This window comes from Neodiprion fabricii, chromosome 1 (genome assembly GCF_021155785.1).
Source record: "Neodiprion fabricii isolate iyNeoFabr1 chromosome 1, iyNeoFabr1.1, whole genome shotgun sequence".
NCBI lineage: Eukaryota > Metazoa > Arthropoda > Insecta > Hymenoptera > Diprionidae > Neodiprion > Neodiprion fabricii.
The window spans coordinates 3719209-3738343 of NC_060239.1; the positions used below are offsets into that span (position 1 = coordinate 3719209).

Sequence of the window (19135 nt, forward strand, 5' to 3'; positions counted from 1 at the left end):
GCGACCTGGTGGCAGAAGGTGGGGGCAAGGGGTGGTTTGAACTTGTCGTAGTTCGATAATTAAGGGATTACGAATCGCCGGTTTCTCACCCCCCTCGCGTCTGGCTTCTCCCGAAGCACCAACGCCGCCCCCTGTTACCCAACCGCACTGATTATTGGCTCTTTGATTATTGGCAAGCGTGATAATTATTCGCCAGCTCGATAATTAGCCGCCTGTAATAACCCCACGCTTCGCGGAGCTGAAATTCGACTGGAACCAGGTATACGTGTAATCTGCCGCGCGTATGCTGTAGGTAATTACGCAGCCATTGTCCAGAATTCATCGTCGCGTACTTTGACTGACGTAAAGGTAGATTATATAACGTCAGTGTATATTAGTAAAAACAAAAGAGAAGAAAATATTCGCGTTACGGTACAATTTTACACGAGCAACCCTGACGTTGTACGAAGTAAACGATTTTTACGGCAATTTTAATCGAAGTAATGTTTCACCTCGATAGTTCGCAAACTCGACGACACGGCTACATTGCAGAATTATTCTACTCTTGCAAATCAATTTCGCAAGTAATTGATTTATGATTAAATTCGGTCTCTAGAATCTGTTCACCGGCTTGTAACTGCATATATTTCCCCTCATCCTTTCTCGAAAATACGAGATTTCTCAGAATTTGTAACATCCGATGCGCTTTCATCCTAAACCTGAGCACCCGAACATCGCGAGGGATGAACGGAGTGACGCGCAGAGCTATAAAGAGACTTATTGCAAAGACGTCGTAAAAAGTCGGAAAAAGAGAAGAGGAACAAACTTGATCCGTGCGAGGCTTGTTGGCTGTAACTGTTTCACCCAAATCAGGGCTCAAGGTTCTTGGTATTACGGTGTGTGTTTCGGGACAAGGGACTGTTTCCTCAGTTCCGAAAACGTGCTAAAAATACTTTCGCTACCTCGTTACACCGAGATCTTTGTTATATCACAGGTTTTAATATCAGGATATTATATTTGCGAGTCAAGAAATCATTTATCATAAAATATACCCGAGGTATATGAAAATTTGACGCCGTATTCTCGCGCTGTTGCAAAAACCTACGATTTAACAACACCGTTGAGAATTTATCTTCGCTCGCCTGTGTAATACTTCCATCAGAATCTGTACAACACCTGTTCCGTCTACCGGTCCGTAATGATTTTTAGGTGAATATTAGTTTCTAGCGTACGTGTGTCAAGACGCCGGTAACCGTTTCACACGTGTATAAAAAGCGTAAATACGAATGCGTGAATCGAAAGCTGGGCGTCGTGTCGTTACGCCGTTTCGTCTTTACAAATTTTATATCATTTTTACGATGCATAAAGTCGTCGAGAAACCGGGGAAAGAAATAGTCGAAGAAATCTCCTACGTGTGTATATATTCGGGGGTGCAGAGTTAGCTCGGAGTTCTGTTTTCCGCAGGTGGGGGCAGGAAGTAGGGGTCGTGATATCACGTGGGTGGCCGAATGGGCGGAGCGGAATTTCATCCCCTCATTTTTAGGACGATGGAGGTGGCAACGAGTGGTGGGAGAAACACGTGGAGGGGGTAAACGGAGCGAGAGAGAGAGAGAGAGGGAGAGGGAGAGATAGAAACGGGGAGAAAGTGTGAGAGAGAGAAAAGCTAGCGTCATAACCCGCGGATGGGTCTCCGTCAAAAAACGCTCGAATTTAATTAAAAAATTCAGAAGCCACAGAAAATTACGGGAGATTCAAACGTATTAGGACGGGTATTAGCCCCGTGTCCGAGAACGAATCGGAGGGCCAGGTTTCGAAATTGTTGCGCAGGTCGTGTCCGACGGCAGCATCGTAGACAGACTCCCGAGTTACAATAACAAAGCGCCTGATTACATCCCAAGGGTTGAACTTTCGCCGTGAACCTCGGTGAGCTCGAGCTTTCGAGCGGAGAAAAGTTGCGGCCGGAAATCGGGGAGGTAAGAAGAAATATCACGTCACCCCGTTTCGAAATGGGTATACCTGTATACCTCCTAACGAAAGAGGAGGAAGAAGCTGCGGGAATGATCGCGAACCGATTCGCTCGAGTGTGCGAGCCAAGGGGGTGCGTTTGTCTTCTCGGGTGTTTTGATAAACGAGCCGGCGGTTGAACGTCATCTCTTTTCTATCTCGCAGCCGCCTTTCTCCCCAGGGTTCACCCCTCGCGACTTCTGCCTCCCTCCTCCTCCCGATTCCAGTCCATCAATTTTCAATCACAAAGAGAACGTCTCCGCGCTTCGCGGTTATACGCGTTACACCATCGCTTCCTCTCTTCCCATAGGCCAGGATTCCTCTTTCCCCCGCTTACCCACCCTCAGCCCTCCACCACCGCCCGTTCCGTTTCCTCGCCTCTCTTCGCCACCTCGAGTTCTCTCGTTCTTCAAAGCACTGCCGTCACCCCCCGACCCTTCGGGGGCGGCATCGCCGGCTAAGAAATATAGTGAATAGAACTCGGTATATATAAATGTGTATGTGTGTAATACTGTACGAGTAAATTCGAGTAAATGAAGCTATCGTGCAAGAGTCGATCAAATTTTATCCATTTCGAACTAGTATACGTCCACGCGTCGTTTTATTTCACTATTTTATCCCTAGGGATTTATTATCAGCCGCGACTTTTTCCAAGTTTCTGACGTGTGACGATCGTTAGTCGAACCTCGACCGTGTAAAGAATCGTTAAATTTGTAATCACAAGTTTGGAGAAGGTGTCTCCATCAGGAATATCTCCATCAAATATCTAAATGCAATTTCATCGAGCATAGTTAAATAGGTAGGATTTATTAGTGGAAAAATCGACAGTTTATAATTTTGCACTCTCCTTTTAAAAAAAAAAAAGACGAGTTCAAACAAATTTTCTATACCGATCCGAATTACAATGATAACGATAACGTCGCCTCAAGAATTTAATACGAATTATTTTCCTCCCTAAAAAAATCAAGCAATGACTATTCTATGATAGTAAAAATAACCTTGAATAACGCAGAAGGACACGATCTGTCACTGGACTAAAAGTTACACATCGATACCGCAACATTTTTATCAACGTAGGTACAATATAAAATTCGTATCATTCTTTGTGTACTTTTTATTTTTGCCAATATCAATTTTTCAATTTCATTACGATTTACGACACTCGAGATAATCGTTATCATTCCATGCAATCTGTACGCATACACGTGATATTATAAATTACACCGTGATCGACGAGTATATTCGTACATATCATTATCCGTGAAACAAATGGATTTTCCAATCAAGAATCACCCGCGCGATAAGTCCAGCCGTTCCGTGCTGCGTGTGAAAGAAACAAAAATAAAAATAAATAAACAAATTTCGCGCGCGGAATCCTGGAATCCCCGAGAAGAACAAAGCCCCGAAAAACCGTTTCAGGTACAACAACAAGGGGTTGAAAAACCAAGCTACCCCTAGAGTTTCGAAAAATAACTCTCTTCTCGTTTGCCGCCGCTGCACGTGCCAGCGGACGATCCGCGTCGCGCGCACCTTCTCCTCGAGCCGACGACTCGGTTGTGTGGGTGCGACGAACGCGTGTGCGAAGGTCCCTGATATCGCCGCGGTTTCCGTAACCAGCCAATGAAATCCGTCTGACGGGGCGGCGCCTGGCATTCCGGCCAACATGGCAGCCGCGGAAGTGACTCTCTTCTCTATTTTTTCCCGGGGATGCTCTTCGTCGGCGTCGCAGGCACCTCCAGTGCGCGGTGGACACCCTCTTCTACCTGTCAATTTGTTGCGTACCGGCTCTCTCCTGACCGAAACTACCACCCCGAATAAACCTGTTCCTCGACTCATCCCCTGCGGACCTCCGTTGTCCGTTGCACCCCGAATATATTATGCGTACCGTTGTGCGTTTCTTACAGCCGGTTTTATACCTGCAACCCGTACAGGTGCGCAATTTCACCCCTGGTCGTAGATTATGAATTTATTTTTCGACCACGTGGTGCTCCGAGTATCGTTTCATCCTGCGTTACATTCAATTTTTCAATTTCATTCTAATTATTTTTCCGATTCTCGATCATAGTACTTTTATACATGTATACGATATACCGTATCTGAGAATATTATTACAGTCTAAGTATATTTGAATCAAAGATTGTTATTTCGACATTAAAGTCACCAGCCTCTAGCGCTTAACGTGTAATTCTTCAAATTTTCGTCACTGATCGTATTTATCCAAAATACGCAATGGTAAAAATATTCAATAATTCATACAAATTTTAAGTAAAACGTGAACCTCGACGTTTTTCGCACGAATGAACGCAACGTTACGGAAATGGTTTCCCTTTTGTGCAATATATGTATACGCACAGTTGGCTGGATATTACTTTCAGAGATTAATAAAAATGATTCGTTCAACAGCTACCGCAAGAATTCAAACTTCAATTAAAAACAATTCGCATTAGCTGATTGCGGTTCGTAATTTCTTACCGATCAACTTCCAATGTCAAACAGAAATTATACTCATAATTATTCCACGAGATAAGAATCGCTATAATTAAAGTATAATTTAATTTATCGTTAAATTATTACAAGCGTATATTTTTAGAGACGGGCGACGTGTTAATCGTCACAATTAAATTCGAGGCCTGTGATGAAGCAGCAAAAAATAACTATATTTGAGAGAATGATTGGCATTGAAGGAATTTTATACGGCAGATTGCTAGGGCATGCTGTAGGGTACGTTTCGTTTCGCTTCTTTATCATCTGGTAATGTTTGCAAAACAAAGAAAAAATGTGGGGGGGGAGCGAAATAAAATTTGCTCCGAGTGACGATGATCATGCGGTCGTTAATTGTGGCTATTTTTCGATGCTATCAAAGGCGCGTCAACAAACGTAATAAAGATTAAGCGGGTGCCATATACAGAGAAGAACGCAAGTCATTGCGGTAAAAATGAGTATCAAAAGTCCAATTCGCAAGTAGGCGTACGATAAGGTGAGAAACAAAAAAAAAAATCTTATTCGCGTGGCAAAAATACGCGTAGCGCGTTACGATGACAAAGAAAAAAAAAAAAAAAGAAAACCCGTCTGGCGAAATAATTATCGGTATTCCTCGGCGGGTCAGACCGATATAATTTTTTTTTAAATTCCCTCGACGATTTATATCGATACCTAATTTCGATGCGGCGTTTATTATACATGTACAACGGTACACGCGTAAGTATTATAACGTACGCCAGGAAAATGGTAAGGGATAGATTTCTGTAATGACCCCTGCAGCTAATCTCTCCTGTGTGGATAATGCGCCTCGTATAATAACTGCAACGAAGTTTATGCCGTTATTTACTTACGCCAAGGCTTACCTAACGTTGCAAATTATATTTCCGTGTAGGTATAGATGCGCGGCAACGAAGGATTATCTTACTTTTGTACGAAAAATAATTACACCTTTCGCTCGGCGCTCGCCGCGGGTACGTTGTGTCCGAACAAACATACGTGAAACATATAATATATAAACGGAAATGTATTGTACGTAACACCGTGCGGCGCGATATTAACGACGTATAATAACAATATCAATTAACCCCCAACTCACATGATTACCTTACAACCGGCAAGCTTATTAATTATACTCCGCATGTGCATACGGAAACTTTTTATCCGTGCCTTATATCGTGTAAATATATTCAGCGAAACAAATTGCTTTTAGTTAATATTTTCCACCGCGTACGGTTACAACAGAGTTTCGCTAATTCTACGCATCATACGATACGTTGCGGGTTCTGCGTTCTGTCAGAAAACCTAGCGTCTGACCCAACAGGGTACTCTTACTACTCGTCGTTTGAATCCCAGAATTCAAAGCCTCGCGTATCACGGAATATAATTCCGATCATTGACCAAGAAAGCGTTTTTCAAAGAGTAAAGTTAATCGATTATCGCTATCTGAGAACTTCCCCGAACATTCCTTCGCGCGATTAACAAAATTTAACAACGCCTCAGAGGTGCGATAAGATTGTGTAAAAACAAAAAATAACGTTAAAAAAAGATAATCATAACAATAATACCTCGCAGAGAAAATTTGATCATTTCAATATTTCATTTTGATTTTGATAAATTGCGATGCAGCCGCGGGGGTAAAAATTGTTTAAGAAACTCGATACGGTTCGCCTCGCACCCCCGGCATACTTTCGGAGTAATCGAGGCGTACCGCTCTTCTTCCACAAGGGGTTTTTCTCTCGGATATTTTCCAAGGAATTGGATGAAGGTCGGATGGGGGGGGGGGGGGGGGTGAACCTGGGGGAAACCTAACTCTCTCACACACACACACACCGTAAAGACGGGCGTATAAACGTATCCTGTACACGGCCATAGATCCAAGAAGAGACGCGGGTCCGTGGCCGGTTCCTCGTTCATCATTTTCTTAGCTGCGGGCAAGCTGGGGAATATTCATAGACCTTAACCCTCTTTCCCCCGTCTTTCTCTCTCCTCGACAACGTTTCCTCGCTTCACATATTTTTCCTTTTTCTCGCCGTACGTACCTACGTATACTTTTTCTCATAATATACGTGTTACATGCAGAAAAATTTGGTCAAAATATTATTATTATTATTGTTGTTGTTGTTGTTGTTGTTCTTGTTCTTGTTATTATTATTATTGTATACGACAATATTCATACGTCTATAGCGCGGGAGGTTCTTTCGGATGGTATTTAATTAAATCCATACGTCGGTGAAAATGTTAGAACCTCTTGGTCGATTCATTCACCGCGGATTTATGCATATTATATATGCGTATGCGATAGATGCGGCGATTTAGCATCGAGTATAGGAGACAACGAAACGCGCCGACGATCTCGTCCCCGATAGCGGGCATATGATAGGCGTGCATTTCACCCTGGAAGCCTGACTTGGCTCGAAAATGACTGACAGGTCATAAAATTTTATCGGGGCCCCGCTAGCTCGCACTCGCTCGCTCACCTTTTACACACAAACAAACCGACACACGCACACACGTTTATACAGCGTCGCGACGCTATCGCTCTTTGCGCCTTCACGCGCTACGCAAATACCACTGGAATGATGAAACGCAGCCGCGCTTGCTTTCAGACGCGTATGTACACCTACCTATATGTATACCTATACATAGGTATAATGTACGAGTTAGGTACTGTGTAATGTACTGCGTGTACCGTGAAAAGTTCTCCTTCGATGGCCGTTCCACCCGAGTATTTAAAAAAAATAAATTGTTTTTTCTTTATTTTCTTCTCATTTCAAATCCCCCCCCCCTCTTCATATCCTTATATAAAAACCGAGGAAGCGATCAGCAGCAGTGAGGAAAAAAAAAAAAAAAAAATTATTTGTTCCCGATAACGGTTTGACGATTCGTTGTTATCTGTATAGGCATAGCGTTTAAACTTTTGAGTCAGCACTTTTTTACTACTTATTTTTCTTTTTTTCTCTGTTTATAGTCAGCTTACAAATATTTACGTTACGGTATATGAACCATACTTTAAATTCTACGAGTTTAGAATTTCGGGCGGCAGTATAATGGAAAATGAAACAGTCGGTATGACGGATAATTTTTTATTTGTTTATTACATTTTTATTTTTTTAAATTTTTTTTGCTACGTCTCCCAACGCACAGACAAACTTGAAAAATTCTAGAATTATATTATTTTCAATTCTTGCATAAGCGTCTGCAGTACGAAACCTTACCGATTTTATAATTCCCCCGACTGTACAAAATACAGTACATGTATCCTTTGTCAAAAATTTCGCGACAAGTAGGATGTGCTTTTCGCGATTATACACGTATAAGCTGGGCTTCGCGATATCAGCCGGGGGTAGGAGGGGGTTTAACCGTGCGTAGGAAGTTGAGGATTCGTGGGAACCCGGCCACGCGCCCTTATTTCTAGGGTAGTTCCGCGGGCCGTCGGCCACCCTAGTCGCGCACTCAACGAACCACGGAGGTGGAAAATGTGACGGATAACATATCCACCGGATACGTAACAATTATGACGGGCGAGCAAAGTGACAGTTCGCCCCGCGCCTCCTATTCCAAACCTTCGCCTATCACGCGTGTTTCACTCTACGTATAATCTGACTATTTCACGCCTCATGGATCCGCGTCAAATAAGGGTCCCGGGAAATTAGTGCGATGCCGATACACGTAGGTACTCGCGCGTGCGAAAACCCGATAGGATGTATCGCACGACGTGCGATCGGTCCAAGTTTCGCATCTCGATTTTACGAGGACGAAGAATTTGGCGGAAGAAGGTTGAAATGTATCGTACCTGGAAATGATTTCTTTCAAATCTTTGCCACTTGTTATAAACAATAATTATAACTCTCTTCCACTTTGCGACTTTCATAACACCGGTCCACACACGAATCTTTAGTCTGAGTTCTAAACGTCAAATTTTTATTTCCTCTGCGCAACTAATGAAAGAGAAAATAGTTTCATTTGATAAGGTTTGCTGTCGTAAGAATCAGAACGATATTTCGAATTTTTAGAAAAATTACCTATCTTCTCAAACGTTTATTGTAATTAACAATTAAACGAAACAGTTTCGCATGTAATCACTATCGTTAAAAAATACTATTGTTTCGGTTTTTTATTAGCTGAGTAATTGAAATCATAGATTTTCTTCACTTTTGAAACATCGGTCTCCTGACTGTAAAATCAAACTTTTTCGAAAAATAGTCATTCTCGTCCGTTTGATATCACTTAGCATACCTGTAATAATCACGTACACAAAGTCTCTGCAGACCAGGCAAAAAATAATAGCGTTTTGTTTTTTTTCTTTCGTTCAGCGGTGTAATAATACAAACTACCCCCCAAAAGAAGAAAACAAAAGTAAATTAAAAACGAGAAACAAATAGAAATTTTCGCTTTCAGGAAATGCGCGGAACGTGACGGAAGAGGAGAAAGGAACGAAGGAATGAAAAAAACAACGGAGCGGCAGGTATTATTGTACCTTATATATATACTCGGCGAAACTGTTGCACGTCGGGATTATGCCAACGAAAATATCCATTTTAGTAGACAATAAAATCGGGACGTACGCGAGGACGGCGAGAGTGTTATTTTAGGTAATCCAAGGGCGCAAGGAAGGGAGGAGGGCGACAGAGAACCCGGCATCCGAGGGCGAAGAGACCCTCGAGGTAATCTTGGCTCGCTCTCGCGGATGGCACGCTTTGATCCCCTGGCTCGACGATCCGGCACGCTCCTCCGGTTCAACGAGATGGCTCACACATTCCCTATAATTAGGACTGCCTAATTAGCGGCCGAAGCAAAATTACGATACGCGTAAGTGCAGTGTATCTACAATTATAACAGTGATATTCCTAAGTAAACAATTTTTTTTTTTTCAAGTCAAAATTATTTGCTAAAAAGCATGCGCGACGGTTCGTACATGTATATTATTTTGACAAATCGAGCATCGTACGCGCAATCGAACAGCAAATAAAACGAGGTAAAAGAGAACAATAAAACGTAAAGTATATTCGAATGGAAAACCAAACTACCACTGTCAGTTTTTGTACTTTCATTTTTTTCACAAACATTTCCCCAGCGGTTTTAAGTTCGCCCGGCAGTGAATGAGCCCGAGTCTTACGGTCTACGCACAATACGGACACAGTGTTCAAACTCTCTTGACAAATAGCAGTGCAGTCATTGTAATTTGAGTTTTTCCCACAGGTCGAGGAACCCTTGCGCGTTCGAAGCCGAGTGTGCGGAGCATCTCAACCCTCCGACGAATAAGCGAGCAGAGGGAGGGAGGGGGTGGGGGGTGGCTCGACGAAGTTGTTTTAAAACAATTTTAAAATGTCGAATAAACACTCGGGTGGCGTGCGAACATATTGAAGAGAAATTATAAAATAAGCTCTGTGAAATAAGCTAGCTCGACGGCCGACCGAATCCCGTTTGTCATTTCCTACCCCCTGTCAATTGTTATTTTTATTTCACAGAGCAGCAGCCTGATTTCATTTAGGTATACAACGCGTTGTTTATTCAACGAACGAGCACGTTCTTCGAACTTTCAAGATATCCCGTTTTCAAATTTCCTTACGTACAACGCCGCGCGCAATCGCGAATGATAATTGAAAGCTCGTGTGCGGATCGACGATGTCGGGAATCGGAAAATCAGACGCTATCTGGTACCTCTCTTTCTTTTCGGTCTTTTTTGTATTCTTTTCATTTCACCCTACTTTTTCAATATGTTATAAAGTCAAGAACGACAAGGTGCCGAGGCAGAAAGCCCCGGACCCTAAGGCGTACCTACGGTGTGTACCATGCTGATAAATATAATGTAACAACTCCAATGGGATAACGGCTCCATCCCAGGGGATCAACGAGTCTTTGCCACGGATACCTCGAGGCCTCTTGCGCGCCCAGACTTTTCTCCCAACGAAAAGCACGCGTGCATGAGAAAGCCGGGCTGAGATAGGCGTTATTTTCTCCACGGAACCGTCAAATAACCACTTTCTTCCACCTCGCACATCTCGGTCCATCTATGCGCGAACGCAGGTATCGCCGCATCGCTAACGACGAGACAATTTTTCCTCGTCTATTAATATCGGCAAGGCGTTAGCTGCACCTTATCGTTAGACCAGGCATACGTAACATTGCCAAAAAGAATTGAGGGGTAGCATTACTATAGTGTTTTTTAAAATTCCCATTTTTTTTTTATGCTTACACCATTTCTACCAAATTTGATTGAAAAAAAAAACTCCTACGTACTTCCATAGGCAATAGTACGTAGATTATAAAATTTTTGTTCCAGGTCTTGTACTTTACGAAAAATCCGTCCTTCCGTGAAGAAATTTCAAAAAAACAGTTGATTTCAAATATTGGCTCTGTCGCCACCATTTTGCATCGAAATGATGATAACATTTTTTATTTCCATACTTCGATACGTGTTAAATAAACCCTTTAAAAAGAGATTCCATTCCTTTTTCCATGCTCCCAAAATAAATCGCGGTGTTACCTCTTAAGTAAAGTTTTTTAAGGCAAAATGTCTGCACGTGTATTGAGAAGAAAACGAATCTAGGTACAGTTTAATGAAATGGAAGCCCTGCTTCACATGTGGGATAAAATTGAGACCCGCAATCGGCACCCCGAACGGACCTTACAGCATCTTCTTTCCGTGAAGACGCGGTGCGAACGCCGAGAAGCGAGGAGAAATCGTCTTCCATTTCGTTAACGTTAACCTGCAGGGAGGTATAAGGGTGCAGGAAGCCGTAAAAAGTAAATTAAATAAGAATTAAATAGAAATAAAACCGCTGGCCCAAGTAATTGGCTGGCTGGGCTGGATGGCTGCGGATACTTTTTCTCCACGACCAATGAAACCTCCCGGATCTCAGACCCTTTGCTAGCTGGCTCATACGACGCTCTCTCTCTCTCTCTCCCTTTCTTCCCTTCCCTTCACCGTCACCTTCCTCCACCTCTGGGGTAAAACAATCCGGTCGTAAACCGACGTACGCGTGGTAAAAGTCTCTTCCATGCGACTGTTTCGAGCTAAAAAAATTATCTTATTCTTTCGCGTCGAAACACCTTCAACGTTCGCAAAACTGGCTATAGCTTCGGATTGTCCAAACGACTAGAAATCAGTGAAGAAATCGTCCAAATGTAAGAAGAACAAGTCAGAGTAAGCTTCTTGCGGTAGCTAAATCCAAGTAAGTAATCCCCAATTCACTTCTTCCGTTTCGACTTTACGAACAAATGACGCGGTGCGTGAAAAAAAAGATGCAAATGTGCACAAGTCCGAGGTTTTTTTTTTTTCTGAGCAAGGGAGGGGGGGGGGGAGATCCAAGGTGATTGAATTATCCATGGTAACGCGATAATTTTATCCGATCGTGTCGACAAATTGACCCGTACAGCCAGCGATGGTATCTCGGATCTGAGATGAGGTCTCGGTATTATACAATGTCCCTATACTACGAAAGTCCCCGAGTTCCGAGTACCTACCACCGACCGACCGACCCTTCTCGCTGCTTCGCGTGAGTCAGTGCACAACGATCAGTGCTCAGGGGATGCAAGGGAGAATGAGAGGAAGGGCGGGAGGGAGGGAGAGAGAGAGGGAGGGAGAATGTCCCATTACCCGGTAATCCTTGTTTGTAATAAACCAGCACCCTGCTGCTCCGCAGTCCTGTCCCTGTCCTGCACCCCCGTCCTGCCCCGCATATGCTCCTCATGGAATATCATTTATGTTCCATCGCATCCCATCCCATCCCGGTCTTCTCACCATTTCGTAACCAACCCTCCGTACCTTCGTCAACCACCCAGCTCCGAGTCTCTCTCTCTCCCTCTCTCTCCACCCTTCTCAACCTCATACATAGGCCTAATCCAGCCATGATTGCGCTCCGCCTTGGTGACTCTTCACCTTGCCTTGCCTCACCTTGCCCCGAAACTCGAACAAACCGGGGTTGCTTGCCCACCCACCTGTACCACCCCTCACTGTCGGATAATTTTTTTTTTCTCCTCTCTGTCTCCTATTTCTCGGCCAAAGCCTGAACCCACTCGGGCTGTAATTTAGGTCTGCGAATTCAGCCCGGGTAAATTCGTGCGTTGACTGCAAAGAGGCTCCGAGTCCGGAGGCTGCTGTTTAGAAGACAATAATATATTAACAACGCAGCCATGAATCTTGACGGAAATAATTCTTCGAAAGTTAAAACCAAAAGTTAGCTTAAAAATGTCTATATTCGTACAGAAATTTCCTCCCACATTTTCAAGTTTTTTCCTCTTTCCTATCTTTCAGTTGTCATTTACCGCGTTTCAGGAAAAAAACGTATACACAATTCCTTCTCATTACAACTCTAGTCCCAATACGAATGTAGAACGAAAAATTTGTTTGACCTGTTCGAAAGTACATTACGATGAATCACGACGATCGTTTCGACCAAGCGAATCTAGTACCTGGCCCTTCTCTCTGATGTACAAATTATATTGACAATCGTCAAATTCCGACATATATCGTATGCATACAGGTACATGTGCTGCGAAGATGAAGAAGCAGATGCCCAATTTCGTACGTGATACACTCGTCGCACGATGTCTGCTGCCTTCCGATCGAAAGCGTCCTGATCCAATTAAATGCTGTACAAGGTTCCGTCGATTTTGCGGGTGAAGCCAGGGTTCGTTTGATCGGTGTGAGGCCCCTCGATCGTTAACTTGAGGCTGCTGGGATGGATTCTTCGCTTGATACCACCCCCCGGATTCTCCCCGTCGTCTGTTTTCGAACCCCCAAAGTACAGGTTCTCGCCAATTCGCGGTGGAAGTTTCGTGTATACCTGCACGAGACGCTCAAAGTTACACGTAACCACAAAGAAGAATTCCGTCTTATCCGCATTACTCGCATAAACTTTGCGATACGAAAGAAAATGGTCGATCAGAAATTAATCGCGATATGCGACAAGAGTTTTACCTCAAAATTCAGCCCCACCCCAAAAACGGAGCCAATCAGAACGTTTCGACTCGTCGGCGTTTGTCAAATCTTACAATCTAATCTATTTTTGTTGGCAATAATTTAATTTAAACACAGTACGTGCATTCCAATTTTTTTTTTCACAGCCATAAATTATTGATACCGATATAACGTATTATCTTTACAACCGATACGTAACGCGTGTGGAACATCTTAGGAAAAATTGTATCGATAGAAATCAGTTCGGGATTAACTATTGGTGTAGCATTGAAACGGAATGCAAAGTACAGAGTTGACACTTGCCTGAAATTGATGAATAGCGTCAATTAGTCCGTTAAAAATATCATAATTTCAGCACCGTTTAATCAAAATTTACATTATCTTTTTCGGCCTGTCATTCAAACCGCAATAGATGTTCAATAAACCCGAGAACTGATCATTATTTCCGCCCATCGTGACATCTCTCTATCTCTCTCTCTCTCTCTCTTTACACATCTTTCAAGCCACCGTCTCTCCGCGTTCACACAAATCTTATCTCGCAAGACCGACGGTTAATTAAATATATCGTAACCTTAATCTGATTGCGAAGGACACGCCACGTTTCCTGCTTCAATGTCTCAGGCTGCATGCAAACGTACGCTTTCGGTACCATCGAATCCTCGTTGTGGACGTAGCTCGAGCTCAGCGCGAGGTCCAGAGCGTCGTTCGGCACCTGAAACGCAAGAGAAACTCGATATCCGAAACAACACAGCGAGTGTATGTAACGAAGACTCGGTAAAGGTCCTCACCTTGGTTCTCACGAGGCGAAGATCCTTCCGTACGCTGTTCAAAGTGTGATGAGCAAAGAGCCTCTCGTGGGATTTCAGTCGTTTGTACCAGTTTGGATCGTCGACGGAAACTTTCGAGCCGAGGATCGGACCCCGTGAAGTCCAGGATCCTTCGCGTGGCGCGACGTCTGGAACAGCGTAGGGATTTCGGACGAGCGTCGTCTTGAACCGTCCTTGAATTTCGACCATGATTCGTTGCGTTCTCCGGACTCGGTACCTTGTGCCTTTCGGGAAATGATTATCGATTAAAAAATGGGAGAAAAAAAAACAACACAAAATTAAATAACATCTGTCTGACAATCCCGAATATTAGAATATCCCTTAATCATCCCCGGTAACGAAGATTTTAACCACGATTTTAAAAGACAGCTGGCTGCTGTGGCTACTCGACTGAAATCAGCCGAATTCCGACGCGGTTCACGATTGGTCGATATTTACAGCCAATATTGTTGCACACCTCGTGTTACGGGAACTAAGCAAAAGATGAAACAAATATCGAGGTCTCATACTTGGATCAATAATTATGTGATAATGGTTTGTGTGTGTGAAGAAATTAATCTACACAGAATATTCATCAAGTAGAGTATTACAAGTAAAATAGAAAAATATGAGAATTTTAACAAAGTCTTGTATATTATATAAGCTACGTTGCGTCAAAGTTTCGAAGAGGTATTAAAACATTCTTCCCTGCACTTCAATTCAGTGCAGCGATTACTCAACGGATTATATACGCGCACCATAAAATAATATAACCACAGCATGCGTGTAACGCTTGCAGACAGACATAAAATTATCTTCACTTGTGTAATTTGATTGCTACAGCAGCAAAGGAATGCAATCAAAATCTTGACAGATTTAGATATTCAAATTTGGAAAAAATTTCTTCAATCTTCTTCACGACTCAAGAACAAGCTGTTTGCATACCCTATTTTTTTTTTTTTTTATTATCATCACGAACAAAACAAGATGCGAAAACTTCCAAAGGTTTCTATTACGGCTATGAAATCCTCAATTAAAACTCATTTCAGTTTCTAAATAGATGGTACAAAGGAACAGAGTTTCATTCTAGCCGTCGAAGTTTAGGCAAAGGATCAACAAACCCAGGGAAGATATTTTCTTCCTGAAAAAGAGACAAGCAAAGTAGCAGCAAACAGAGGACTGTTAGTCAGATAGCGACTCTTCGCTGGTATATGGTGTGATACACGTTGGGAGATATCATGGCGAGGTATGTTACTCTCATGCAGGGAAAAAGAGAGAGAGAGAGAGAGAGAGAGAGAGAAGGAATAAGGAAAAAAAAACAAGAACATTACATAAGGAATAAAAGAGCAGAAGCTGTGCGACGATGTCCGCAACGGTGATTCTGATTTCGTTAACTCTCTCCTTCTCTCCCTCTTTCTCTCTCTCTCTCTATCTCTCTCTCATCTTCCCTCTCGTGGGGCGCCTCCTTCACGTGTTTATGACCAGAATACAGGTGGGCACGTACCAATACATGCATACGCGGTGTAATTACCGTATACGAGGAAGAAGAAGAGGGGCGAGAGGAGGGGGAGGAGGAGGACTCGCTTCCAGCCTCCCGCCGTGATTTACGAGTGTCTGTTTGCCTGACCTCGCGATGTCACCTGTCTGTTTGCACCGGCATTATGACTACTTAGCTTTTGCTTACTTTGAGTGTAAAGAAAAAAAAAAAAAAAAAGGAGGGTGAAAAAAGAAGAGAATGGAAAAAAAAATAATTAAAAATAACCGACTAGGCTGCAGCGGGAATGACCGGGCGAAAAATAAGGCAAAATCATTGTACGGACGTCATTAACCCGCGTAATTGTAACATGCAAATATTACAAACAGACGAAAATTTATTGCGTAGGAATTTTAAAGATTGCGGAAAAAACAAAAATTGAACAAGGAAAGAGATACCGTAGCACGTAAATGCCGCAGGATATATATTCTCCGCAAACAAATACCGATTCTCGTTCTTAAATTTCAGTCTTGTCTCGACGCGGCTTTCGGCTCCCATTCAAGCCGACTCTGCCTGGGGTCCATCAGTCACGACGGGGCGACTCGGCGTAACTTCCGGAGTTTGATCGACAAAGTGGAGCGGACCGGTATCGGGTTCTGAAGAGGCCGAGAACCGCGTAAGGAAAAATAAAAAAAAAAAAATCTCCAGAGCTCATCCCGCCTCGCGTAAGAAAAAACCAAAAACCAAAAAATTTGGCGCTCGTCGTCCCTACTTGGTATCTATTTTTCCGCGGTGCGCTGCTCAGTCCGATATTAAAACCTGATGTAATTTATGTCGCAGCGAGGCATGCATAATGCTGTTTGTACAAAGCGGCTAGAGTCACGTGCCGACGCGTGCCCTGGGCAACCGGCCCTTAATTCTTACCGCCTCTCATTGTTCGCGAAGGCCGACCCTACGGGGGTCCTAGAAACCCGGTTACGGGTTCACGCCCTCGCCCGACGACGCGTGGGAGATCTTTATTCGAATAAGCCTCGGTAACCGATGACTGGTGACGGGCATCCGAGCTAAATCACATTTTAATGCCGGAAAATACGATAAATATTACATCGGGAATTTCTCGCAGGTTGAAACCAGCGAACAAAGGCCCGCGTAGTTACGTACGATGTAAACGATCGTCGATAACTCGAATGTCGTAGAAACCACGATTACAATACGTGTACCATATTTTTCCGCCAACCCAGATAATTAAAACAATTTTCAAACTTTATGCTGCACCAAATCACGTGTCGAGGAAACAAATTTTTCCCATGCCGTCCTGAATATTTTTATCACCTACTATCTACGTAACTCTTCATTTATCGCCTGTGATCAATGTTATTTTAAAGCTTGAAGATTTGAAATTGGCGCAAACGAATGACGCTGTGAATGATTTAAAAACAGTTATATCGGTGCAGAAAATGGACTTGTATACCTTCTAAAACGCGGGTAAAATCGACAGCTGCACCAATTACGGGCCAGGAATTGGCTAATCTTTCGCGTCAGTGGATCGTGTCTGTACCTATCTGTGTATCGCACCACTAGATCCCCGAGCGAAATGACACGCGTAATCGTATAATCGGAACGCGTGTCTCCGCACGCGGCTTTGACAAACTCCTGGGCGCAAACGCCGTGGATAAACACGAGATATAAATCTCTGTACCAGCCAGTGATTCGTTTAAAGAAAATAAATTGGAAAAGAAAAAATGAATCTATCCTAGCACTTGAATAAAAAAAAAAAAAAAAAATAATAGTAATAATTCAAGTATCTACCTAATACGGTATTTTGCCAGTGTTTGCTTTTTATAAATCAGATCGACCCATCCGGTATAATTAAGAAATAACAATTCCCTCTTTGTTCCTGTTGTTACTTTATCCCGTTAACCTCGGAAACTACAAGTTCCAGCAACCGGCGTCGATTCGTTGTTTAAAATATTTTCGTAAGGGTAAATAATTTACAGAATCGACCTCGGCATCCCTTACCTGCGGTCAAATGCCGCAAGGAACGATATCCCCGGACGGTGAAGGTAAGGAGGGATCATCTCCCGAGTCCCTAATCCTCCAACGGGGTACGCTCAGGTATCGGCGTTGGTGTTGGTGTTTGCAACACGAGTGTAGAATCGGGCATTCAAACGGACATCGTTCGGCGTTCCCACAATAGGGGTAACAATGGGCATTCGTACGTGGGGTGATGATATTGCCAATATTTGGTTTGATTCTCGTGGCCGCGTGAGGCGAGGAGGAGGCGTCGGGCCGACGGTACGAGCGACGGTATATTAGACGCGGGTGAATTACCATTTGAATACCTACCGCACCGCTGCCTGACGGTCACTCTTTGTCCTCCTCCGTCGCCGAACCTTCGCCAAATACGAGAGACCCGAGTGACCCACGTCCGCCAGTGTCCTCTTTGCGATTTTCACAAGAGTCCCGGCATCATTTCTGCTATCGTATTATCCTACGGTGTGAATTTATCCTAGGCATTTTTCTCTCTGACGTCGGGGATTTTTTCAACTTCCCGTTTCTCTATTTTCAGAGGAAAAATGGATGTTATCGCAGTCACGCCGAAAATGAAAAGACGAGTTCTCGCTACAGTTCCACGTTTTTAAGTTCAAACAATCACCGCCAATAATTTTCAGATCGACTTCTGTGTGTGTGCGTGTGTGAGTATGTACGTATGCGATCAATTTTTGATTGTCCTACGATATTTCGAGAAACGAGTTGCGGGATTTCAATGATTTTGATCTCTATCGACGCGGTTTTACCAAATTTAGAATTGATTAGATTTTGGGATTCATCGGCTCTGTACTTTCTCAATTATTTAAATGAAAATATTCTGATTTTGGTAGAAATTGGTAGCCGTAGTTTTTTTGGGTCACTGATAACGAATCCAAGATCAGACTTCCAAAATTTTTAACGATAGATCCATCATAGCGGTTGGAAATAAAAAAAATCGTCATATTTTCGTGTAAAATGGTACCCAAGGGCTTTAAAATCGTTAATCACAAATCTGAATTTGTAGTTCGAAATTCCTATCGGACATTGTTCTTTGATTTCTCTATAAACTTGGAACCTGCACTTTGATAACGGAAAGTTCGCGGACCGGCTCACGGCCAGTCTAATGCCGGTTGTTTTTAATTTGCTTCTCTATCACAGGAAGATCGCAGAGATTTTAGAGCGTGTTATACGAAAAGAGTTTGCGGGATGACTAACACCGACCTGATGCGTTCGATCTTGCGTTAGAAGAGAAACGGATCATACCCATAGTCCGAAATTGAGGGTGCGTATTGTGGCGGTTTTGTCGGTACCGTGCGGTTCAGCCGGTCGTACAACAATAGAGAAATGACAAAATATTGGCACAGCAGCTCTTAATGAAAATAACCAAACATAGCACCGTCCACTTTTCTCGACAGCTATACGAATGCCTGTAATTAT

The 19135-nt window shown here is 43.2% G+C and overlaps 2 protein-coding genes across 2 annotated transcripts in view; both read right to left on the bottom strand.

The window, feature by feature from the left end:
- The window catches only part of LOC124174337 (pituitary homeobox homolog Ptx1), a 40297-nt gene extending 27899 nt beyond the window's left edge, over window positions 1–12398 (bottom strand). The window contains exon 1 of the mRNA XM_046553383.1: window positions 12065–12398. Coding sequence (XP_046409339.1) covers window positions 12065–12158 — 94 coding nt within the window. The 5' untranslated portion in view covers window positions 12159–12398. The remainder of the gene's footprint in view (window positions 1–12064) is intronic.
- Window positions 12399–12625: 227 nt separating this feature from the next.
- LOC124174338 (uncharacterized protein C1orf194 homolog) lies at window positions 12626–18175 on the bottom strand. Its single transcript, XM_046553384.1, has 4 exons — window positions 18014–18175; window positions 14176–14438; window positions 13959–14099; window positions 12626–13253 (listed from the first exon to the last, which is right to left on the bottom strand). Exons 2-4 carry the CDS (start codon window positions 14401–14403, stop codon window positions 13053–13055), a joined length of 570 nt encoding a protein of 189 aa, XP_046409340.1. The 5' UTR covers window positions 14404–14438; window positions 18014–18175; the 3' UTR covers window positions 12626–13052.
- Window positions 18176–19135: the final 960 nt, after the last annotated feature.